The 24,585-nt window shown below is 40.9% G+C and overlaps 1 protein-coding gene across 3 annotated transcripts in view; it reads left to right on the top strand.

Moving 5' to 3' along the window:
- The window catches only part of sgcz (sarcoglycan zeta), a 185,065-nt gene that overhangs the window by 146,236 nt on the left and 14,244 nt on the right, over nt 1-24,585 (top strand). For all 3 annotated transcript variants that reach the window (XM_028975813.1, XM_028975812.1, XM_028975814.1), the window contains 3 exons: nt 5,567-5,654; nt 16,968-17,090; nt 21,803-21,875. In XM_028975813.1, coding sequence (XP_028831646.1) covers nt 5,567-5,654; nt 16,968-17,090; nt 21,803-21,875 — 284 coding nt within the window. The remainder of the gene's footprint in view (nt 1-5,566; nt 5,655-16,967; nt 17,091-21,802; nt 21,876-24,585) is intronic.

The raw sequence follows: 24,585 nt of genomic DNA, 5'->3' as shown, positions 1-24,585 counted from the left end.
TGAAAGGACAATCCTGATTGGTCTGTGGCAACTCTTTTGGGGACTCAAATGCAGAGTATAAAAGAATGTTCTCTTGTGGGTTGAGATGCTCTTCACTTTCTGTTCAGTTGGGACCTGGGGGGTTCACCCTCCAGTTTCTGAGACTTGCTTTCTCTCCCTGTTTCTTGAGGGCCAAACTTCCTCTATCCCATTCTCCTTTTTTTATTTTGGGTTTTTATGTAACATTGGTACAAATTACATACAATATTTACATGAAACTTCATTAATAATCCACTGGTGTTAATAAATTAGAAACTGTTCATTTTTTAACCTCTATTGTGCCATGCCTCTATATGTCCAGGTAACATCACATGAGTGTTTTTAATACAGTGCTTGCATATTTTTTTTGCAACACTTCCAGGTGATTTATTTATCAACATGAATTGGCTGTATAGTATGAATAACATGAATATCATCTGATTCAGTTTTTTAAATCTCATCTGATGTATTCAAAAGTATGTTAAAAGTAAGTATAAATGAAAATATATCTATTATAATATAGTAATGTTTCTGAGGCTCCAGCCATTAGTGCTTAAATTCACAGTGATGGCTCTCAAACCTTCATTATCTATTGCATGACATAATTATTTCTTTTTCCATAAATGATGGAATTGTTTGGTACATGCTCTCCATTTAGAATACTGACCTTGACCTGAGACCAACAAAGCAAAAAAAAAAAAGTGACGTTAGCTAATTTTACTCTAGAAATAATTGGACAGAGTGTTCTGACCATTTAACTTAATTATTCCGAATCATGGCTGCAATATGGGAGGCTGTGGAAGAACCTCATCCCTCTGCCTCCAACAGTAGCGGAGACTGCCATCGATTCCTTTGTGACAGATCTAAGAATAGACCCCACTGTGGCGGTCTTGGGAAGATCTGCCGTTTCCTTGTGAAATGCATGAACAAGCAATTTGTGGTGTACATTTTGCCCTGTGCGCTGGTTCCCAAGCATCGGTGGTGCCATCTGATTTCGATTTCAGAACTACAGCCATCATATCTACTGTAGCTGCTTATTGGACATTGATTGACACACTGGAAAGACCTGGCCAGGTTACTGTTCTCTGCATGCTTCTGTGAAGCACTGGGACCTGGGGAGGATGTGAGCGGCATTTATACATGAGGCCACGCTTGTGCTCATGTTATATTTAGCTGTGTCAAAGTTGCTTCAAATATTTGATATAGTACAGAGTGCCAAACTAATAACGGGTTGTGCTTTTGAAAGGTACAGTGAAGAAGGGTCTTTGATGTAAAAATCCCCATTAGGCACTTTGTACATTGGTAAATGCTCTTTAAATATAGTGATTGATTGATGGGTTGTTTGAAAGGTTGGATAGGGAAACATTCTGTTTATAGTAGAATATAACAATGTTTTTTTTCTGTCCAACCTTTCAAACATCAATCCATCAATTCAGAACATAACAGAATACACATATAATATTAAATAATGGCGCTAATAGTATATACTGGTGCAAAGGAAGGATCAATAGAGGCATGTTATGAATATTTCAGAAAAATTACATCCCGTGAGGAATCCATATGCACCAGTCCAACATTTCTGTCTAATTCAGGATCCATTAAAAATTAAAGAAGGCCCCAATTATCAAAATATCTGCAGGGCTATGAATCATGGATGTTCAATAAAGGGCTTAGCAAACATTTAAAGGGAAAGAAAAACACTGTTCTTGCGGGCTGATGAAGGCATCGTTGTTGGATTTGACATGTGTTATCTAATCTGAAGATGTGGAGATAATTAGTTTAAATGAGGTTTTGTTTGAATAAAATTCATAGAGAACATAACTGTGTATGAAATCACTGTATGTTATTGGACAATGCACTGTATGGGGCCTTGCATGTAAACAAAATGTGAACAACGGTGCCTCCAGATGTCATTTTGTTACGGTCAAATAGCCCTGGCTCAAAATCAAATTACAAACAGGCACGTCAGTCAAACCTTTAATTCACCTTACAGGCTAATCAGATTCCAACCCAATTACCTTCTCTGGGAAGGCACAAAGGCAAAATTATAATGATTTAAAAAAATAAGAAAATCTGCAAATGCCACCAATCCCTGTTTAGTCCAGTGCCTCGGGTGTTTCTGCTTTGTGCCTGCAGTGACATCATCACGAAGGATCTAATATTAGTGGTGCTGAGTAAAGAGAGCCAGCGCTGAGGCAGGCAGCTTTGGCCTCTCATAAACACCCACAGAGACACCTGAGTAAAATCACACAGAGGTCGGCCCTTCCCTCCCTCAGTTTGGGGCGTCCCACACAGCAGTCCAGTGTCAATCCCAGCCAAGCCTCCCAAATTCCTGGATATAACACTGCATATCTTGTCAAATCCTACTGTAGGTACAGCTTGTTCTGAGACAGGATTGGAACGGGCTTTTTCTCTGTCCTGCATGGCTTACCACTGGCAGGGATGGTCCTGCAAATACCAGTCACGGTTGCACCTGATCCATCCAGCCATTGTAGTTTCCTTGATGTGGCTGGTGCTTGAAGACAGAAGAAGCACTGTAGCAAAATAAACCTGGGTTAGAGCCCTGGCCATGAGCATCTTTAAAAGGGGCTTCCTTGTTCTACCAGCATTACCTCTATGTGCTCCAGGTCCCTCTCACATTCCAAAAACTGGCAGGTTAGGTACTGGAGGTGGTGACTCCAAGTTGCCTTTGGTGGTTCTTTGTGTGTGTGTGTGTTCATTCTGTGTCATCCTGTCCAAGTTTTTCTGGTTTCTGCGGATTCCTGGAGACCAACGGCACAATGAGTATAATATCTGTGTCGAACAGGAAACTAATGCAAATTGGATAGGATGTTGAAAATCCCTTAGTAATAGGAAACTTGATTTAAAAAATAATTCCGTAGCATCTGCAACATTTAGAATTCTGCACTGAATTGTACAACAGCTGAAGGGCTCTCTGCTTGCTTTGTTACTCCAGGAAACCATCTCAAGAAGATGAAGACTGTGCATTCAACTCCTCATATTCAGAAAAGGTTCCGCTTTGTTGTCTAAAGAACACAATAATTGTCTGTTTTTGAGCTTGAACTTGACCATCTGCATCTGCACCCTGCAGACCACTGCTGATAGTTAAACAAACTGCCAAGCATAAACTTTTGAACACCCTTTGCTAGGTTCTGCCCTCAAATACTTAACATACTTAAACATTTATGTACGGTGTTATTATGTACAGCGCTAGGAAAAGCAATTGTTTGTATTAAGTCCGATGCACCCGGTCAAACCCAATCCAATCAAAGGTCACTACTAAAGATCCAGTTACATAATACACATTATTATTTATTTATTAAATCTTTTATTATTTGCAGTAGACAATGTCTAAAAAAAGGATTTGTCCAGCATCATATGCAAAATTAGCTGCAACAGTTTGACTATTTCAAGTGTAATCTGCACTTGAAGCTGCATACCACCACTTTCGAGATACATTTGGTAATGTTTGTGTCTTTTGACAGGTAATTGTTGAGCCTAGAACATTTTTCTTTTTAAAGATGGTTCTATTACCCACTTTTCATAGATTATCATAATCTGCATTGCAGTAGAATAATTCAAAATTTATCTTTAGTCTTTCCCACACATAAAGCAATTTTCCCAAGATGATTTCTGCTTATCATTTAAACTTTGTTATTATAATTTAGAATGTCTGGTGGAAAAATGTCACTTTACATTTATGGTATATTTTTTTGCTAGTTTTCTTGTGCTCACATTTACAGAAAATGGAGACCATGTGAGAGCAAGAGAAAAGCTCCTAGGCATTGCAAGAAGGTTCCAGGATGGAGGCTTAACCCATCTCAGCTAACTGAGAATTGCTTTGTTTTCACCCTGCAGTTCAAGCTTTTGGAGGAATATAATCTTAAAAGCCACACTTAATTCTTCACAGTTAATTGCTTAATTCGTTATTGCTTGTGGACACTAATATTTGGTCACTGCAATGTCTAATATAATGTCACTGCAATGTCACCACTTATATTTTGGGCCTACTACTAAAGACCGACTAGTAAACTCCAGAACATCCCATAGATTCCCATAGGAACTGTGGTGACTAATCCACGTGTGCCTCCTGGTCACTTTATCAATTAGGGTCTGATGAACCCAGGCATGGTTGCATTTAATTATGCTCATGATATCAGGAATTGACAAAATAAATGATAACTGACATAACCCAGACCTGACCAACATAAATAATGCTTTCCAAACTCTCTGTACTCATCGGACCAAATTCTCTATTGCTTTCACCAGTAAATATGGTTCAACTGTCCATTTTCCAATTTATTCCGCTCACTCAAGTCTACCTTAATTACATAAGATTAATAAGTGTCAGATGGCCACATGTTATGTAATCACTGCTGTTATTAGCCAATTAAAAGCTATTGCTTGTTTGCTCATTTAAATCCAGATGGTGACTTCTGTTAGAGCAATGAAATCAAGTATGGCGATACTAAATTCCTAAAAGAAAGATTCTGAAACATGCACAAAATGTAAGGATATATTATATATTATAGTATCTGTCAACCTGTTGGACACAAAGTTTTATAGAGAAATGCTGCATAGCTTGAGTCCAATCCCGGTCCTTGTCCATAGCCCATGTCATGCTGGTCCATCTCTCTTAGCTTCTAAGCAGCATGACACTCTCTGGTGACGCAGCATGCATCCCCGAGGCTAAGAGAATGCTTACTCATTTTTCTGCAGAGTTGAAGGTCGATATTTCTAACTCCGGAGAGTGTGACCCACAACCGTGTTTTTTTTTTTTTTTTCCCAAAGCCCTGCGTGTGAGTCATTTGGTTTGAGGGAATCTCATCGCTGTATTGGCATGAGGTGAATCTGCATACAGTAGTGTCATGTTTGTTTGATGTTCAGTCTGAGGAGATTCAATAGTTAGACGAGCCACAGTCTGGGTCTGTGAGCTTTTTCTGTGTCGTTTAATCTAGAGCAATAGGCATAATATATATATTTCTGTTTTAGTAATGTATATGTTGTTTTCCTGCAAATACTAGCAGATAATGAACATTTTTATTGCTTTTATGAGGACATTTGCTTGAATGCAAATGAGACTTTCCTGGGAGATATTTATTTGAGATTTGAATGTAAATACGCAATGTGAATGATTCTATTGTTTATACCGCTGTCATTTTCATTTGAATTAAAAAAAGATATGGTTTGTTGTTACTGACATTCAACATGGACATATTTCACCATAGTTAGAGTTTAGGGTGAATGTTTACATATACTCTGAATGGCGTCTTTAAGGCAAGGGTTAACATGGATTCACCCATAGTGGGGAGGAGAAAGAAAGTAAGTTCTGTAAGTTCTGAAGTAACTCAAGCTGTGATTGTAGATCCACCCACAAAATCTTGAGCATGTATGTGTCTAAGAGCTGCATAATTCCACAATTCCGTATTTCTAATCTCAGTCTTTCTAATTCTCCTCTGTACCTATAAGCCTTCTGTTTGCCTCCTTGGCTTCTGGGTGTTTCTCCTCTCAGTGATTCTGTTTTGTCTCTTCCTTCTCCCTGCCACAGGACAGTCCACTCATCATGCAGTCCGACAGGAACGTGACGGTGAATGCGCGCAATGACCTCGGTCAGCTGACAGGACAGCTTACTGTGGGTGAGTGAAGGACACAAACACACACACGCACACACACAGTTTTCAATTTGCTTTTACAAGCACAAAGCCTGTCTGAGTCCAAGTGCTGAGTGGCAGTCACATACACTGTTGTGACCTTAAAGCTCCCGTTGACATATCACTGTCACTTATTATCATCTTACATTAAAGGAAGTGGATAGAGTTACTTCTGATTCTGTGGCATTAATGCCATGCAATTTAGTGAGTGTTTGGGAATGTAGTAACAAATGAGCATAAAGCTGAGGCAGACTTGACCGTTCCTGAGCATATCTCTTGGCTTTCACAAGCCCAGGAACAGACAAAATTGAACTATGTTTACCATAGAGGCATTCTCTAACCACAGTATCAATTTCAAACTGCAATCAAATATGTCTTCAAGAATTGAAGAAATTAACTGATGAGAAAAGAAAGGACTGTTTGCTGGTATACGCATCCTTGAGAGGAATAACCCAACTACCCACCCAGCCATTTTGTTTGAGTGTTATTATTTATGATTACATTTAATGGCATTTTATGAAGAAAGATTAAAATAGAAGAGCCCATTGAGATAAGTGACGAGTCTCACATAAACTGCTTCCTCATTATGGATGGTTTAATCCCACTCCTGCCAATACATCACAGTGTTACAGATACGTGACTGTTTCAGCTCTCAATGGTGCAGAATTGTGCCAAAACCCTCACAAAACTGCCAACATGCTTTACGTAGTACTATAGGATTTTTTTTTTTTTTTTTCCCGAAAGATCAAATTCAAAATCTGGCACTGAATGCAAGGTTCTGTGTGTTCCTTGCTTGTAATTAGATCATTCTAATTATAGAACCTTCTTACTTTTCCCCACTATGGCTGCACCTCACAAAATTCCAGTTGACCCTTGTTTTAAAGGTGCCATGCAGACTATATGTAAACATTCACCCTGAATTCTAGTTAGCTTTAAGTAAAATTCTAATACATCTTGACAATAGTGCACATATTATTGTATTACATGATTCCTTTTGTTAGCTCTCTAACAGAACTAGGCATTATAAGTAAGTAAAAAGAGATCTTTTTGTAACACTAATTGAAAAAAGGAAAAGTTAATTCAGACCCAACCCTAGTAATCAAGGCTAAGATTGGTCTTTGTTTTTCCTCATTTTTAAAAATCCTTCCCTCTGACTTGTCCAAATTACAAGTCTTTTGTTTATGCGCTTGCTCTGTCGTGTCTTCCCTAAAGTGATCAAATACAGGAATTTGATGCCCCACATGGAATACGTGGTTAATTAGTGAAACAGAGACAATACATCATTGTTTTGATGAACAACAATGCACTCGGCTGACATTGTGCTTCCTTGGAAGGGTCTCATCGTTCTGACTTCACATGCAACAGTGATAAAGCAGCTGTTGTTTTGTGCTTACTGATATAGTTAGTCTGCTAAGTTTGTTAAAGTATTTTCCCGTAATTTTTCCTTTTCTCTAACGATGTTCCTTTGCAGACTTTGTCACTCATGTAATCAATATCAGCAGCTGTTAAAAGGATTATGACAGGTTGAAGATTTACAATTTACTATTTATTTTTTCAAGGCACAAAGCTTTACAACGTTCCGTGCCAAACACAATAACGAAAAAAATCTTTTCAAAGAGCAAATCCAAAGGATCCCGTTCTTCTCAGGCTGGATCTAGATCAACATGAAACAGTAGCACTGACTGATTAAAATCCCTCACTCACTTTCTATAAATGCTTAATCCTAATATAATGGCTACAGGGCATGAACATATCATTAACTGAACACAGAGGAAATCCACCCATGGAAAGCGTGCAAGCCAATACGATCAAAGCAAGAACCTAGAACCTAGAACCTCCAGCCTTGGAGTAGTGAGGCCCTCCATGCCATTATGTAGAAAAACACAAAAACAGAAAGTCATCATAGAAGTTCACTAGTTTGAGATTCACAGGAAAGTGTGGAGAGCTAACGCTATTCTTTATGCCTGGCTGAGCTTAATGTGCTTGATGGAAGGCCATTCCTATCTGTTACTCTGGATACTGTAACTGTGACAAACGTGTTCAACCATGAACTGACATTCAATGTCTAAATTAGAGTTAATCGACTGATTATCTTAATTTATTTTTCATTGCACATGTCACGACTACGGACTTACGAGGGAAGGAAGCGCAGAGGTCTGACATACTGGGGAGGGGTTTTTATTCTACAACAAATAAACAATAAACTCAAAGAAACAATGGCGCGGTGGCCGAAAACAGTTTAACGTAAATAAAGAACTTAAACAAACCCGTAGGCGTGTGGCGATTGCCAGAACTCAAAACACATGAAAACAAAACTAGGTCAAGTTCGTGCAGCGAGTTCACGAAAATGCCAGCGACCCCGAACGGGCGGAAACTTCCGGCATTTATGGGGCGTCAGGATTGAGTTCCGGTGTGGAGCCCAGCTGCAGGCAATCCTGACAGCACATTGGCATTGGACTCACTTTTATTTATTGGGTTTTGTCTGAAGTGATGTTATTCTGGCAGCAGTTTGAAGCTGCTAAAAAGCAAGAAAATCAGACTGGGTGCTTTTCTGTTCTGGAAAAAAGTTTAAAAGTAGTAAGAGTTTGACCCTCTCAAATTTCTGCTTTCACACTTCAAATATGACTTTGAATAAAGTTGTGACTGTTCCGGAGTTTCTGAACTGCATCTGGTGGAAGGAACTTTGTAATGAGTCTTGGACAGGTCCAAATCATCTTAATCAGCGCTATGCTTGCAACATTTTTCTTTCCACCCCTGCAAAAATGCACCTGGTCCACTTTAGTAAGGCCTGGATTATCATGTAATTAGCCAGATAAGATTTAGATGTGCTGATCTGCAGAAAAAAGTGGATGTGAGAGAGGGACGTCCTCTCTTACCAAGAAGAGGTGGTAGTGGCCGAGTGGGTAGCACACGGAGTGTGCTAGGGGTTGGTCAATCAATCAGCATAGAAAAATGTATTTGTATAAATCTCTGTAATTACAAGCCAGGTGAGAAGGCCTGCAGATGTTCTAGATGACATATTTCTATGGCAGATGTAACTTTCTTTGGAAACGTGGAGGATCCAGCAGGTCTTGGTCTCTGTAGGTGCCTCTACCCGCCAAGCTCCAGAGCGCCATCAATAACAGTGCTCTCCTATGGCCCCTTTACCAGCCGGCTGCCTTCCTCTGCCTCTGAGATGCGATATGGGCTTCCCCTCTCTGCCCCTGTCAGATATTGAGAAGCCAGGACGCGTTTTGGCAAGGCCTGCTTGAGTAAGTCTAGATTTCCTCTGAGACTTTTTGGGAGAAAGAGGAAAAACAACTGGGCTGGTGGAGAGTTCCTCATAGAGCGAATCCCACACCCCCAACCACCTTGCTTCCATCTCTTTTCTGTTCTGCACAAACACCGTCCACTTCACTATCCATGACGGAGGCCTCTGGGACTGGCTTATCGTCTGTAAGTATGAGGAATTGGCGGGGTCACAGAGCCATACTCCATTTTATCGCCACCCGCACGAGTACTGCAAATAGATTTGGCAGGTCGGTCACTTCTTCATATCTTCGCCATTCAGAGGTAGCCTGTGGGCTAAAGACATAGTCAGCACTTCAGCAAGAGGTACAGTCTGTGACGAGGCCAGGAAGAGGCCGAGTTTTTTATTTTTTTTTGGTTGGGGTGTCTTTTCTGTCCCTTAGGTGGCATTGCCTACTCACCCTAGGAATTGATTTCCCATGGTGATCTATGGAATGTTCCCTTCTCGTGGGCCTGAGGTAACTTCCCTAATAACATTGGAAGAGTGTTATATTGAGGTTTTCCTGAGATGCAAGGTTAGTGAATCCTAACAAAATAGACAGTAATTCCCTCGATACCTTTCCCCACTTTGTCCCTGAACCTGCTTGCAGCAGTAACATTAATCTTCAAACACAGATTGAGTTCCACTTTGCCTTGGTGCATTCTGATGGGCTCAGTTCTACTAGTACTACTAGTACTAGTAGTGGAGCTGGCGTGAAGCTGGAGCTGAAGCACATGGAGCTGGCCTCAGTTCTACTAGTAGCTCAGTACACTACTAGTCAAAATTTTAAACACATCTAGTTTGTGGCGGTTATCGAGACAAATCCAATACAAGAAACAGAATTAGTTTTTTTGTAACAGGAGATAGCGAAGTTTAACCTTCACAGGATGCTCATGAATAGGACTAAATTATAAGAAGGTGTTCAGCATAAACCTTCAGGGCTGTTGGAAAACCATCCCTATTATCTAACTTAAGGTGGTGGAGAGAAGCCAAAGCACAATTGTTTAGCCTTGTTTGCTATTTTTTTGTTCACTGCACAACCTCACCTGTTTTATTTCATAGTTCTGTTTCTTTAGTTTCGGTCCATAATGTCAGAAATGCAAGACCCATAAATAAGTGTGTCCAGACTGGTAATATACATTCCAGGTGAAAGATGTCACAGTCTGCTAAGGCATAGGCAGCTCCACCAATCAGGAGATTCACATGGTCTGTATGTAACCATTTGATGTGACCTCTGGGGATCACCCAGCCATAGCCAAGACTCAGGTTCTCCCCCATTATCTCTCTCTGTCTCACTCACCATTGTCGCCGTCTCATTAATTTGAAGAAGGGCCTATCATGAGCGATTAGATGAGCAAATATAAAAATGAAAAGTGGACAGAGGCAGTCGAGGCACAAAACAGTCAGGCACATGCTGGGGCCATTAACAAAGATTATTGGCACTGGTCCTGGAGGATCTCAAACACACACACACACTGCACAAACATACTGTGTAAGAAAGTAGCTGCAATTTTATTTTTATTTAATTCATTTTGCTCATGTTCAGTTTAATTTATTATTTTCATAATGAAAACTGAGAAAATGGGGCCAATCTTTCAAAAACCATTCAACCTTTGAACTTTTCAAAGGTTAATGGTTAAGTGCTGCCTCCATTTTTGACTTTTTTTTTCAATAAATACAACAATCCAGACTCCTCCACCATTGCCAGGTTAGAAACTTGGACTGTAAACCACCCTCTTGTGGATGTATATCTTAACATAACGTTTTGCATGTAGAGGCAGCATGCATCAGCATGGATGTCCTTTTTCTCCATGTCTTATTAACATACTACATTTTGTAGATGAGTCCTACCTATACTTTGTTTTCAGTGCATGTAGCAGCTATTTTTCCAGCAAAAACAAGAACGTCTTCATGCAGATTCAGCTCCTTTCTGTTTCAGTCTAGCTCTTTGTTCAATGATTAAAGTCAGTGACTCAATGAAGTATTTTCCACAGCACTCGGTGATTGGAAAGTTACCCTGAACACCCACACACCGGCCCCTCCTCAAATTGACAATGACACCTTGATCTTAATGGGCCTTAGATCTAGCAGGAAAGTGAGATGAAAATCCACCTGGCGATGACTGGCTGACGGTGCTGCGTCACCTTTTCCAGCCTCCATTCAGAGTCTCGGAGGTTCTAAGCCCCTCCCCTTAACAACAAGCTCAAGGGGAAAAGAAAAGAAAAAAAAATCTATTTGTTGCAGCTCTGCTAACCGGGCGTGTGGTTAAATTGCTCATCTCGCTAGTGTTTACCTGATCGTCCGTTTGGAGGGCATGGAGAGTAATTGAAGTGAGAATCTGACATAAAGGGACAGAGATAAGTGTGTGAGTGTGTGAATGTGTGTGTGCCAACAAATCGGTCTTAGTTGCAGAGTTGTGCTGATTATGACAGCAGCTTGATTATGCATATCTTCACCTCACTGCAAGCCCCACCCTGACGCCCCTGCCACATGCTGATTAATGCAGATGCAGAAATGTTCACTTTTTTCCCTGTCATTTTTCTCCCCTCTCTGTATTTATTAATGTCTGTTGTTGGTTTCTGGATAAATAATGTCTCTTTTGATACCCATATATCATTGTTTTGTTGCCTTGCATTTAGGACAGCCGTGGCCCATGAAGCAATCTGTGCTACCCCTGCTGAGTTATTTATTTATTTATTTTGCAGCCTCCTTTCTATTACCATTTAAAACAAGGAAGGAGAGAAATGCAGACATTTCCACGTATTGCATCATCTGGTTAGTGTTTATATGTATAGCCGACATCCTGTCCAAAAATAAATAAAAAAAAAACGTATGCTCTTCGGAATGTGAATGCCTTGGATGGCTGCCCAGAGACATTATGAAGAAGAGGAACCATTTAAAAGGTCCTGAATCAAAAATCTTTAGGAAAACAAAGGATGTTTTAAAATGTATTTTATTTAGTTACTTAGTTTGCCAGATTGCTAGACAAAACCGTACATTGCATACATTAAATACAATTTTTACCGAAATACAGAAATTACATTACTTTGCTGATAGCACTCATGTCAGCCTTCCTTCGGTTTACTGACCAGGCGTGGAGCACCACCATTTGTTTAGAGCCTCCTACACTGAAACAAACATTGAGTCTGAGTTGTGCTGCAAATACTCTATAGATTGTTGAATGGCTAGGGAGTGATGCATTATTCTAGTACAAGGAATATACTTGTACTATAACCAATAGCCCCTTTTAATTATATAATCTAAAAAAAAATAAAAAATAGGTACAGTCAGTAAATTAACGTCTTGAAATGTAATAAACTGTTATATAGATAGCTAAAGAGTGCATTTAATGATGTGAATTCTGCTAAATACTGCAGTGCATTATAGGTACAATATGGGAGACGACTTCAGCTTCAAGTAATAGTCCTCATCCAATTATTGGACCACAGTTAAACTACAACCTTTCTGGTCCTGTTGGACAGTTCCAATCTGGTTCCAATCTGGTTCCAGGGGTCAAGTGTGCAGTTGTTCTGTCACTGGTACTGACCATCCCTCACCGCCGATTGATCAGCAATGAGGAACTGACGGTAAGAACGACTGCAGTTAAGACATGAGCTATACCCTTCCACCCCCCTCAGATGAAGTGAAAATCAATATCAATTAATGATCATGAGCGGGTCATTAATAGCTCTTGTGATCATTAATCTTCTAAATCACCTTGATGAGTTTGGTCAGGCTCAGCGATGACTCTGGACATTACTGTGGTCCTGGGAAGCTGTCTTTGTGCTAACAAGTAAGTCCTCCTGACTTCCAAAGAACTCACATGCCAGTGATTGACCGTCTCGGAATGTCCCAGACTTGTGACCTTGATTCAGGGGTGCCATTATGAATTTTGGGTGCCCTGAGATTTACGGCCGCCTGTAGGCTTCACTCTCAAGTCTCAATATTCTAGGCTCCCGTTTCCACCACTGTCCCGTGAACGTTTCACTAAAGAAAAGACCTGAAATTGACTTTCGGTGATGTATAATTGATGAGTGTCAGGGCGACTGCTACTGTATTGCATTCTTCCTACGTTTACATGGTTACATGGTGCGAGAGCTGTCGCGCAACATAAACCATTCTCTAACATACGCAACTTGGAGCTGCTCACCAAACAACTGTTGCATCACAAATTTGTACTAATTTTATTGAATTTAATTTTTCATCAGTAGTCTCTCAAGTGAAATAAGTGAACAAGAGCTGTTGCTGAAGTTCATGGATTCTTTATACATGGTTCTTTTATAGTGAATCTGTTATTAGTTCCAGCAACCCATGAAAATAAAATGGAGGAGCGGGTTGGGAGGAAAGTTTGTGATGTTTTTTTCCCCCGTTTATTTGGGACAAGACGATGCTCAGTGGAATACAATCTATTAATCATTTAATGTGTCCGCAAGCTCATTAATGTCTTGTGATCTTATGTTTCTTGTCAGTGCTTGTTTGTGTAAATCTATGGAACTCCCTTAGGTTGTACTCATACAGAAGAGCATTTCACGGTGTTTATGTGTGTTAATTCGCTGAAATGGGGTGGGCTGAACGTAAGCGAAGTGCGTTCCTGTCGTTGGGCTTCCAAAGATATTCATCGCGCATAATAATTATGTAATGAAGTGTTGGGCCAAATGGCATTCTGGGATGTTTTCCGGAAGAGGCACCCCACTGAGGTCACTGCCAGTGGCCCCGCCGATGTGGGAAACGCAGCGTAATTTATGCGTGAGACACCTGCCAGCTGTGAGCGTGGCTGCCGCCTGGCTCCCGTTGAGGCTGTGCGCAGCCTCGCGGCAGCCGTGTGCGGATTGGGCCCTGGAATAGTTGCGATGTGGTCAAGTGGGGATTAATCAAACAAGAAGACTTCATTAACAAGCTCTCCTCCCGCTGTTATTTCCGCCACGTGAAAGCGGTGTGTGTGGAGAGCGGCTGCGTCTGTCATTAATCTTGGTTTAAAAATGCTTATTTTGGGGGACACGACTGGACAAACTTGGCACCGCCGCAGGGCCCCGACGCCACATGTTTTCATCCCCAGGTAGCTGCGCATGCACATGCGCTCTGTCCTTAATTAGGTTTCAGTGACACGAAAGATCCGAGGCGGGTTGGGTACTTTTGGTGAATCGAAATGCCCTAAATTGCAATCCGGAAGGGATTAAAATAATAACAATAAAAATAAAACCAAAGGGACAGAAGAATGAACAGAAAGTCATCAGGGAACACGCCCCCTGGGCTTCTGAGGAGGACGCCGGTCCCCGGCTTGCTCTGTGATTGAATGAGGCTAATCAGATGAGATTATGAGTGACAGCGCACTTTGCCTGTTAATTGACAGCTTTAATGGATAATGTCCCCTGCCGCTCTTGCCCAGACGCCTCGATGAGCTGCTGCCAGTGTCCCACCTGTCCCGAGAAGAAGCTAAGAAGGGCCGCGGCGTGATGAATGTGGAGTGGAAGGAGGGGCTGAGGAACAATCACACCAGAAACCAGCAACCTTCCTCCTCCTTGGTCGTCTCCACCTGCCCCACAAGGTCGGCAAGATGCGGGGGATATGATAGCAGGCCATCAAGCGCGGTGATGAATTACGTGCCTCGTCTCGTGACTCTCCGTCCTCTGGCGAGTGCGCGCACCAGATAACTGGGAGCGCGGGACGATTCCTGTTATTTCTTTTTAGCAATGCATCGAGGTCCTTAGCCTCCCAGCCATATTTTTATTTTTTTTTTATTTTCAGTTACAGTTTATTCAGATCAGAAATAATGTAAAAGAAATAACATTAAAAACGTGTGTAATCAATACAAAAAAAAAAACAGCAAAAACAATACAGAGCAATTAATAGTACTACGAAACTAAATCCAATTAATCACAATCATGATTAATGAAAAGTTTAACCTTCCACATTGTGCAAGCAAATCATACAGTTTAAAGCAAACTCATGCATGTATTGGCATAAGGAAATGATCATGACAAACTGGTGAAATGTCATTTTAACTAAATGAAAAATAAACATACAATATTTTAAAACTATGTCTGAAAATACATTTAGACTCTTAACACTTAATCATTCTTTTGGAGGAAAGGTTGGATACACTCTGACTCCCAGAAATTATTTCATTTTAATGTGAGCAGATTGTGATTAATTAGTGGTAGATTTACTGCTGATCTGCAGCATATTTGTTCACATTGTAAGATGCAAATCTAATCAGTGGTTTTCAATCTAATGTTTTTTTTCAGCAAAGTAATGCAATTTGTTTATAATAATAATAATAATAATAATGTGCCCCCCTCCCCCCTTCCTGCTCTACTACAGTAAGCCAACAGGGACAGTAATTGCCATGTTGCCAACGCATTTTCTGAATCAGAGCCTGAGCAAAGCTGAAATCTCGATATACTCTTTAAATCCCCTTCTGCAATCATCTGAGCTTCACAGGCCTCTCATTAATAAGAAAATAGTTTGAAAGAGTTTGAAGGGGTCTCTAAAATGACATTATGATTGGATTTCACTGTTGATTACTGGTGATCGATCTCATACACGCAGAGCCGGCCACATCTTTCTTATAACATAGTATAATATAAAGAAATGTTGCCTGCTGCAAGTATTGTCCTCCAAATGAATAGATATTTTCTCATTCTGTCAGTCCGCTCAATTTTTAGTTGTGGCCCGTATTAGCTTGGCAGTTGTCAAGAAAACGAAGCAGGACAGGACAGTGAGTATGTGGAAATGAAAACCCAGTTGCGGAGAGGCACACGGAGGCTTTCCACGGATGTTGGCGCTCGCCATGGAAAAACTGAACAAGGAGCGGAAAGGCAGGCAGGAAGGACAGGAGAAGGGGAGGGACGGGCTTACTTTAGGGTCGAGGTGAGTAGAGTCGGGTCGTCGTTCCTGAAAGGCATTCGATGGCTGAGCAACGGGAGTCGGCCATCTTGTCACTTTTATAGGAGTCGCGTCACCCCATTTCCACGGCGCTCCGGGTCATGTGACGTGAATCACGTGACACAATACAATACGAGGCGTTGCTCTTTTCTGCCTATTTATGTAAGTCATGTATAGATTATTATTTAAATTATTTGCATCATTTGTCAAACACAATGCTTTTAGTGACCTCACAGATATATGATTCACTGGCCTTATTAGTCATAACTAATCTCATAACTCTCCACTTATGCTGGGAAGTGGTCTGCAGATCTGTGGATGGTGTTTTTCTGTTGTCTTGATTTTGTACAGCCTCCTCTTTTGTTCCCCACAGTGAAGACATGTTAAAACAAGTGCCAACGAGCCCCAAAGGGATGTGACCAACATGCGACTGGAAATCTGGAACAATCCTTTGAAATTCATTCCAATGTTGGTGAAAGACACCACATGCTGCCCAGTTATCTCTCTTGGTAACAAAAAAATTGGGGGAATTTGCACAGGACATCACAACCTATAACTCTATAACACTCGCAATAGAGCTGAGGCCACTGTTGCTTTATTTACATCAGAATGTTATTCCCTTTTCAGCGGTCTCTTGACCCGTTTCCCCACTAAATAATTATTCTTCTTGGAGCACGCCATTCTGCACTTGACCACAACCTTTAAACAGCAGTCGGGGTTAAAGTGAGGTCACAACTGCACTGACCTCCATCTTGTTGGCCTGTATGCTGGTGTGTAACTATGCCTGAACGCGGTCTGTTACATCTGAAAAACAAAGAGGCAATACGCGACAAGGCGACCCGTCCGCCTATTAATTTGTGTTATAATAATATATTTCTGTTCTGATTGCACTGGCATCGATTTATGCTGTAATGAGTGTCTTCAGGGGTGTGTGAACAACTGTGACACCATTGATTCTGTTTGCTTTGTGTAAATGTTGATTACTGTAACAAATGTACATTCTTCCTCTTAGATAGCTGCCTCTGTGGAAACCATGTGTATATGTATATAGGTGTGTGTGTGTGTGTGTGTGTGTGTGTGTGTATAGATAGATCGATTGTGATTCAAGATAGGTTCTGACTTCATGTGTCCACTTTCCCTTTCAGGCTCAGACATGGTGGAAGCGCAGTGCCAGAGGTTTGAGGTGAGGAGTAGTGATGGGGAGAGAGTTCTCTTCTCAGCTGATGAACAGGAGATCAGTATCGGCACTGAAAAACTGAAGGTGACAGGTAAGATACACCTACTCACACACACACTCACACCCACACACATATTCTCTCATTGTGACTGAACCACTTGGTGAGATTTTGGTTCAGCAGAGAAGATTACTCCCCCTCTCTTTCTTCACATCTCATCCCTCTCTCTGCCTCCTCTCTCTCTCTCTCTCTCTCTGTCTGATGCTAATTTAATCTACCGGAGGTGAGAAGAAGAAACAAGTGTCAGAGATGTGAGGCTAAGATGTTGTAAAATAGAATGTTCTGACTCTAAAAGGGGATTTGTCAGCTGACGTTCTGTAAATGAATGACCAGCACCCAATATAAAGGAGGAATACATGAAACCAAAATGAGCTGGTAAAATGAGCAATATGAACACATGAAATGAACGTAGCTGTTGTGACTAGTGCAAGACGGATGGTGTGAATCCTTCACCCCACCCCGTGCTGCTAAAAACCATCCAACATAGCTGACTGGAACCAGAAGTGGGTGTAGAGAGAGGACGACAGAACCTGAGAGAACACAGCTGGAACATGACCTCCCACCAGTCCCACAAACTGTCATTTACAGTGCTGTTACTGTACACAGCTGGGTTACAGGCCGTGCCGGGAGGCACCTGGCTTTACTGCAGCTAGTGCCGTTTGTTACTCATTCCGGACTAAAGCAACTCACTTATAACAAAAAGTGATGGTTTAAATCCCTACTGACTTCAATAAAACTCTAGTCTGATTATCACTGTTTTTAAATAGCAACTGTAACAAAATGCACATACTCATATTTTAAATTCGAATTATATAACGCTATTACTTTTCTGTTACTCTCTACTGAAGCTGCCAACTAATACTTTTCAGATAAAAAAAAAGGTCAATGCAGAATGTCACAATCATATATTTGCATATTGTGTAACTCTTTAAGTACTCTGTTTCATGAAGTGACCATATTGGGGCAGGGGTGGCCTAGCGGTTAAGGAAGCGACCCCGTAATCAGAAGGTTGCCGGTTCGAATCCCGAGCCGCCAAGGTGCCACTGAGGTGCCACTGAGCAAAGCACCGTCCCCACACACTGCTCCCCGGGCGCTGGTCATGGCTGCCCACTGCTCACTAAGGGTGATGGGTTAAATGCAGAGGACAAATTTCACTGTGTGCACCGTGTGCTGTGCTGCTGTGTATCACATGTGACAATCACTTCACTTCACAATATAGTTCCCATGTAGTACCCTAACCCTAAATCCAGCCCTAACCTTTGAAACACACATACAGTACTGTGCAAAAGTTTTGGGCAGGTGTAAAAAGGTTAATAGTTTATTTCGCATTATATGCATTGGTGATATATGCAAATCATTATTTGGTGTCACCACCATTTGCAAGAGATGTTTTTTAAGGAACTGCTGATAGGTTGTTCCTTGGAGAACTAACCACAGATCTTCTGTGCCTGTAGGCTTCTGCAAATTTTTCTGTCTCTTCATGTAGTCCCAGATGGACGTGATGATGTTGTGATCTGGGCTCTTGGGGAACCATACATCACTTACAGTGCTCTTGTTTACGCTGAAGATAGGTCTTAATAACATTGGCCACATGTTGGGGCCAATAAATTTGCGGCTAATCAACCTGATTAACCTGATGAACTCGGTTTTGTAAATTGATTGATGTGGCATAGCTTCATGCAATAATGAAATAATGTGAGGAATATTTTTTTGCGGATGTGGATTTCCTTAAACCCCAGTTAAACATCAAAAAATAAAAAAGGGTGATTTTAACATTTCATTTCACATTAATTCTACGGTCCATTTGGTATAATTGTTAAATGCATATTGCATACATATTGTTTGTGTGTAAAGGTTTGTAAAAATGTAACAACAATCTGCCCATGGACCTCAGTTATTGTCCTTTTTTTGGCAGCGGGGTGATTAACACCACAGGTATGCCACCATCTTTACAAGCTGCTGCAAGTGTCCCAATGGTGTCAGGGCCACATACCTTCAGCCCAATCACTGAGCATCAGCAGCTAAGACAATGCAGACACCACCGGCATGACAGCAGAAATGCTTTGGCACAATTATTCTCTCAAGTTTAAAGACTTCTGCAGTTCTGTCCTCCTGGATGGATCTGATTATGTCCTTGCACACAGATTGTCAGTGTGGTGTGCCATCTCACTTTAGTCTCAGTTTTGTGGCCAGATGCAAAAATATTTGCGTTTTGTTTTGAAGCCCCTGTGGAACTAGTGAAAAATCCCTTGAAGATTCCTCACACTAGGTACTGTGGCGCTGAAATGGCAATAAACACTTTATGGATTGGTGTATTTGAGAAGAACACTGCAAGTTACCAGGTGATGATTAGGAAGCCCAACTGCGTGTGTTTGCAGGGCCGACATTTTAAAGTAAATTCGACTCGGCGCATGTTTGTGCCTCTCTTGCAGTTCTCCCGACGTCTCACAAATCATGTGACTTCACTAACTGAATTGCAACCCACTGCGAAGCACCATGTGGCTCATATAGCTTCCATTCTGCCATTTTCTGTGCAGATTAAAATGCCCCCTGCCGCCCAGGAAAAAGGGGAAAGAAGGGAAAGGCATTAAGTATTGTCTGTGCAGAGATGTGGGTGGAAATTGCACTGCAGCTTTTGTATCAATAAAATGTATATTTCTATACATAATGTAACTTTTTTTCTACTGTGCATTTTTAATAAGCAACTCCTGCTTAGAAGACAGATGAGAAATGTCTTGCAGAAAGCATCTCTTCCTAATGTGGGGTCTTTTTAAAATGTGTACGGCCCTGCAGTGGCTAGGGATGGTAATATGTATAAAGCGTGCTTTGGCCATTCTGCTTCGCCATGCAGAGAGTGGCAGCTCAGACTTTCGGATCTGGAATTTGTCCCTTTATGTCGTCTCATGCATTGTGAGAGAATTTCCTAACCCTTCCCTAAAAAGTTGCTCCACCTTGAAAACGTGCGAATCAGTTCCATCTTGCGAGCCTATGAAGAACCAGTGGGTTAATTAAATTTTTTTCTGGAAAAATGCAGATTTGACTTTGGTTGCCCAAACATTGTGGTTGGTGAATGGTGTTGATGACCCCTCAATTCTATAGGCCACTCTCCTCTCGTCCTGTCTGCCTCCTCATTATCATTCAAAGCGACACACTCCAAAACACAACACACACTTCCTGTGGAACGCGCCATGGCCAATGTTCTGCCCCACGGCTGATTTTCAGAAAGAGACTTCAGATACAGTATTAGGGGAACACTAAGACCAACATAAAAGCAAAAACAAAATTCATAATTGCGGACCTTTAAGCCACAAATCATGTTTACAGTCAGAAGACCGTGACTGTGCTGCAATCTCTGGCCATTTGTAATGTTCCTTGTCATATATTATTTAGTTTTATTAAAAAGTTATGGAAATTATGCTAAAAAAATATATTTGTTACATCACTGTTTTATTTTTGATGTCCTCCCTCCCCTAAATGATGATGCAACTTGCATCTTTAAAAGATATTTTGTTTTGTAAAGAATATTGTTCTTCAGAACAATCATTAGAACAATTAATTTACCTTGTAAATTAATTGATTTTCATGTTAAACGTCTTTTTTTTTTTTTTTAATTCATGTTAAACGTTGAACGATGTTAAATCAAACCTTTTGCACAAAGACCTCAACAATTTGTCTTTTTGTCTGGTCTATGCATGTTCTCCATATGATCTAATGGGTTTTCTCACACAGACTTAGTTGCTGGGTGGGTCTTTCTACTGCTATATTCATCCTTGTACATGAAGATGCAGGGACAGCATCCAGTCCATTAAATGAATGACAGAAATTTACAAAAATCTAAACTGAACATACAGGTTCTGTTCATGGTGCTGTTCTTCATCATACTGTTAAACTTTGAATCGTAGGTTTGCAGTAGGCAGACATGTTACAGTAGGCAGACATGTTATTATACTGTCTACAGAATGACTCTGCCCACTAATTCCCACCATCCACAGAGAAAGAGAGAGAAATAAGATGGAGAGGATCAGTGAAGTGAAGCTAATGGTGGCATGTATGAGCATCAATGTGAAAGTTAGAAGCCATTTTCTTCCTCATTCCTTCTTTCACATCCTCCTCTCCTCCTCCTTCTCTCGCCCTACTCGTCATTAAGCCCCTGAGTCACTTGGCTGGTCCTGTCTGGCCCGAGGAGACAGTGCTCTTTCACACACTCCCTACATCATTACCCTGGCTTACCTATTCATAGGTAGGACATTGAGATGTCATTAGGATGGCTTTAATGAACAAGGTGTTCAGAGAATTGTCCTTGGGTTGCAGGATATGGCAATTATATATATATATATGTGTGTGTGTTCCCCTGCACTAACTGCATTAAAGTATCAGCCAGTGTGCCATCATCATTGCCAATCTACAGCGGTAACTGGGTTTGGAAAAGGATGAATTTTCTTCATAATCTCAGTGAGGGAGTTAGGGGCCTAGCTGCTGGATTTGTCCCTGTTAATGCTCATTAGCCGTCATCAGACCTGATGGGTCTTAATGTGGCACTAACACCGAGTGCAATTTTCCTTAAATCCTGGGAGACATGCTCTCTGGCTTTCATTCTCCTGCCAAATAATCCCTTTTCATCAGGTAACTACGGAAACAATGTGCCCTGCTGGTCGAGGCAGCTGTGATTACTATTTTTCTCAATTATACAGGGTTCTGAAATTCATTAGGCTGGCTAATTGAGACATCCTCTATTGACTTCCCAGGCGACGAGGGAGTTGTCTTTGGCCACTCTGTGGAAACGCCCCACGTCCGAGCGGAGCCCTTTCAGGACCTGAAGTAAGTCTTGTCTCTTGATCTTACCACTCCCAGAAAAAATAAAATAGCATAAAAAATGAATGAAGTTGGTGTGTGGATTACTTCTCAACATGTTTCTTTTCAACGTGAGTAACGGCTCAGAGCCCTACTGGCAGCAGGCCACCTTGGTGATGGACTCCTGCCGAGAAGCTTTGTGATTATGGACAGCATACTCTGTCCTCAGTGAGGTTCACGCCCACACACTGTCAATGACATTCTCCATCAGTGATGCAGCCAATGAAATCCTCTCAGACATCTCACACCTACGTCTACATGTGAGCGCCGTTGCTCGCTTGTTAGAAGGTTGTTTCATGCGTATTGTATGTGAAGGTGCGGCTTCATTTTGGTCTCTTGCTTTCGGTGACTAATTAAGTCAACACAGCTGCGTCTTAAGGTACAATTTATGAAAAAAAAATACTGCAACAGAACTATGACCAGAAATAAAGGTGTTTATTTCGGGTACATTAGTTTAACACTGGATAATAAATCTATATTTATATGAATATAAGTTTACATTTTACCCATATCCGCTTAATGTTTTCAATGTTAAGACTGTGATAAATGTGCAAATAAAATAAAAATGCAATAGCATTTGTTTCCAGCTCGGCTCATGCTGATTAGACCCTGTTGTTCTGCTCGGTTGCATCATCTGAGCCGCATCACCGAATTCACCTCTGCTGCAGAAGTCTGTGATTTCTCCTCCAGCAGAAAGTCTGCATCAAACCACCTTAAGCTGACATCACCCTGATTTGCACAAATTCCTCCACGGTGTTGACTTTGGCAAAAAAAAAGAAAAGCCCTCTGTTGTTGGATCTGTTCAACAGACACAGAGGTTTGAGCGAGAATAGTCTTGCATCGAGAGAAGATGGTACAATATTAAGCCCTATTGCTTAACATTGGTTTCCATTGACCACGTATAATTTAGATGTTATACAATGCTTGCCTTGCTCTCTGTTCTATTTTTTTGTGTGACCCTGTAGATATTGACTGAACTCCAAGCCCTTTTGAGGTCTCTAGTACAATGTTTTTGGCGGATGAGTTTGGATCAAGCTGGACAGTGCATCAGTGCTGTGTGGCCTGATCAATTCTCATCCCATTACGCTGTGGAATTCAGCTGATTGCTGTTGAAACAGCAGTATTTAGTTTTTTTTTTCCTTGTTAAACTATTTAGCCCAGGCATTTGCCGAGGGCCAGGAATGGCAAAAAACAACAACAGGTGAATAATACCTGTATCAGTTTGCCTAATTGTGACAAAGTGACAAAATAACAATGGGCAGCGGGAAGACGGAAATGGGGACAAGCAAGAAAGGAAGGTGTTGCTCACAGAAATCATCCCAGTCAGAGACAATGTTTCATCGTCTTAAAAAATAGTTCATAAATAATAAAGGAGGAGCCAGAGGCAGGTTCACATTCAAGCCCTCCAAGGGAGACTGGGTGAGGGGAAAAGAGAACAAAACAAATTAAATCAAAAGAAGAAGTTTAAAAAAAAGTCCCAGTTGAAAATCAAATACAGCACTTTCTATAGAACTTTCCAGAGAATGCTATTCATTTCTTTGAGGACCACTGATGTTTTAATGTGAGCTGTATTTGTTTTTTTATAGCCAACAATAACCATGGCAACAAGAAGGATAGAAAAATAATCTGTAATGCTGTAAAAAAAAAAAAACAGCATTGCAGATATTGCAGGATCCTAGGAAAACCTCCCTGAATCCTGTTCATATTGTCTGTCTACAGTAAATAAATGGTCTACATAAAGTAAATAAATTATTAGAAGCCTTTTGATCATAATTTTATAAAAATAATTCTCATTCATAACATAAATTTCACATAATGTACTGTCCACCTTTCTCAGCTTAATATTATTTGTTTGCTTATTTTATGTGCTAGAATAAGTCTACACCAAAATAAATGTGCATTCAATATCTGCATGAATAAATCATAACCACTGAAAAATAAAGACGGCACATATTTTCAAAACATTATTCTAACAGTGATCGGCACAATACTCAACTTCTCTTCATTGTTCATTAATTCTGCTGACCTGTCAGCCTCAGTGACGTCTCCCTGAGGGATATGCCCACATCTCCGCAAAATAGTTTTCATATTAAACACGCCTGGATTTGTTAACAAGAGCTCTATGCTAGACATCAGCGCATTAGATGTAAAGGTTACGCATGTAGCTGCTGCGCTTGAATTTGCCGGCAAATTAATTTCCAAGGGCGGCTGAAAAGGAAATATGACTTCTGGAATGCAGAGTGAAAGATGAGGGTTTGCAAGGACTAACCTATGACCCTTGTCAGTGTGAGTTATGAGGAGGTAGTGCCGCCTTCCCGGCCGACCTGACGTCAACGGACATATTATTATGTATTTGGCCAGCGCACAATTTAACTCTCTGTAAGACCATAACATACGTCATTAGTCCTTAATAGACTTTATCAAGCCATTACATGTTCCATTTACTTTAACTGCATAATTTGGTACTTTAAAAGAAAGCGAGGAGCAGAGAGAGGTTTGAGATGGATGGAAGTAGAAGGAGAGAATGAGACTGGGGAAGTGATTTCTGCTTTCCAGCAAAGAAAGCGAGAAAGACAAAAATCTTCCGAACCAATTAACGAGGTTCACTTCAGTCGTCTGTTAAATAGGTGGCTAATGAGGGCAGTTCAGTAAAATAACAATAAAGAGAAAATGAATG

Source organism: Denticeps clupeoides, chromosome 4 (genome assembly GCF_900700375.1).
Source record: "Denticeps clupeoides chromosome 4, fDenClu1.1, whole genome shotgun sequence".
NCBI lineage: Eukaryota > Metazoa > Chordata > Actinopteri > Clupeiformes > Denticipitidae > Denticeps > Denticeps clupeoides.
This window is presented reverse-complemented; position numbering and strand designations above follow the sequence as displayed.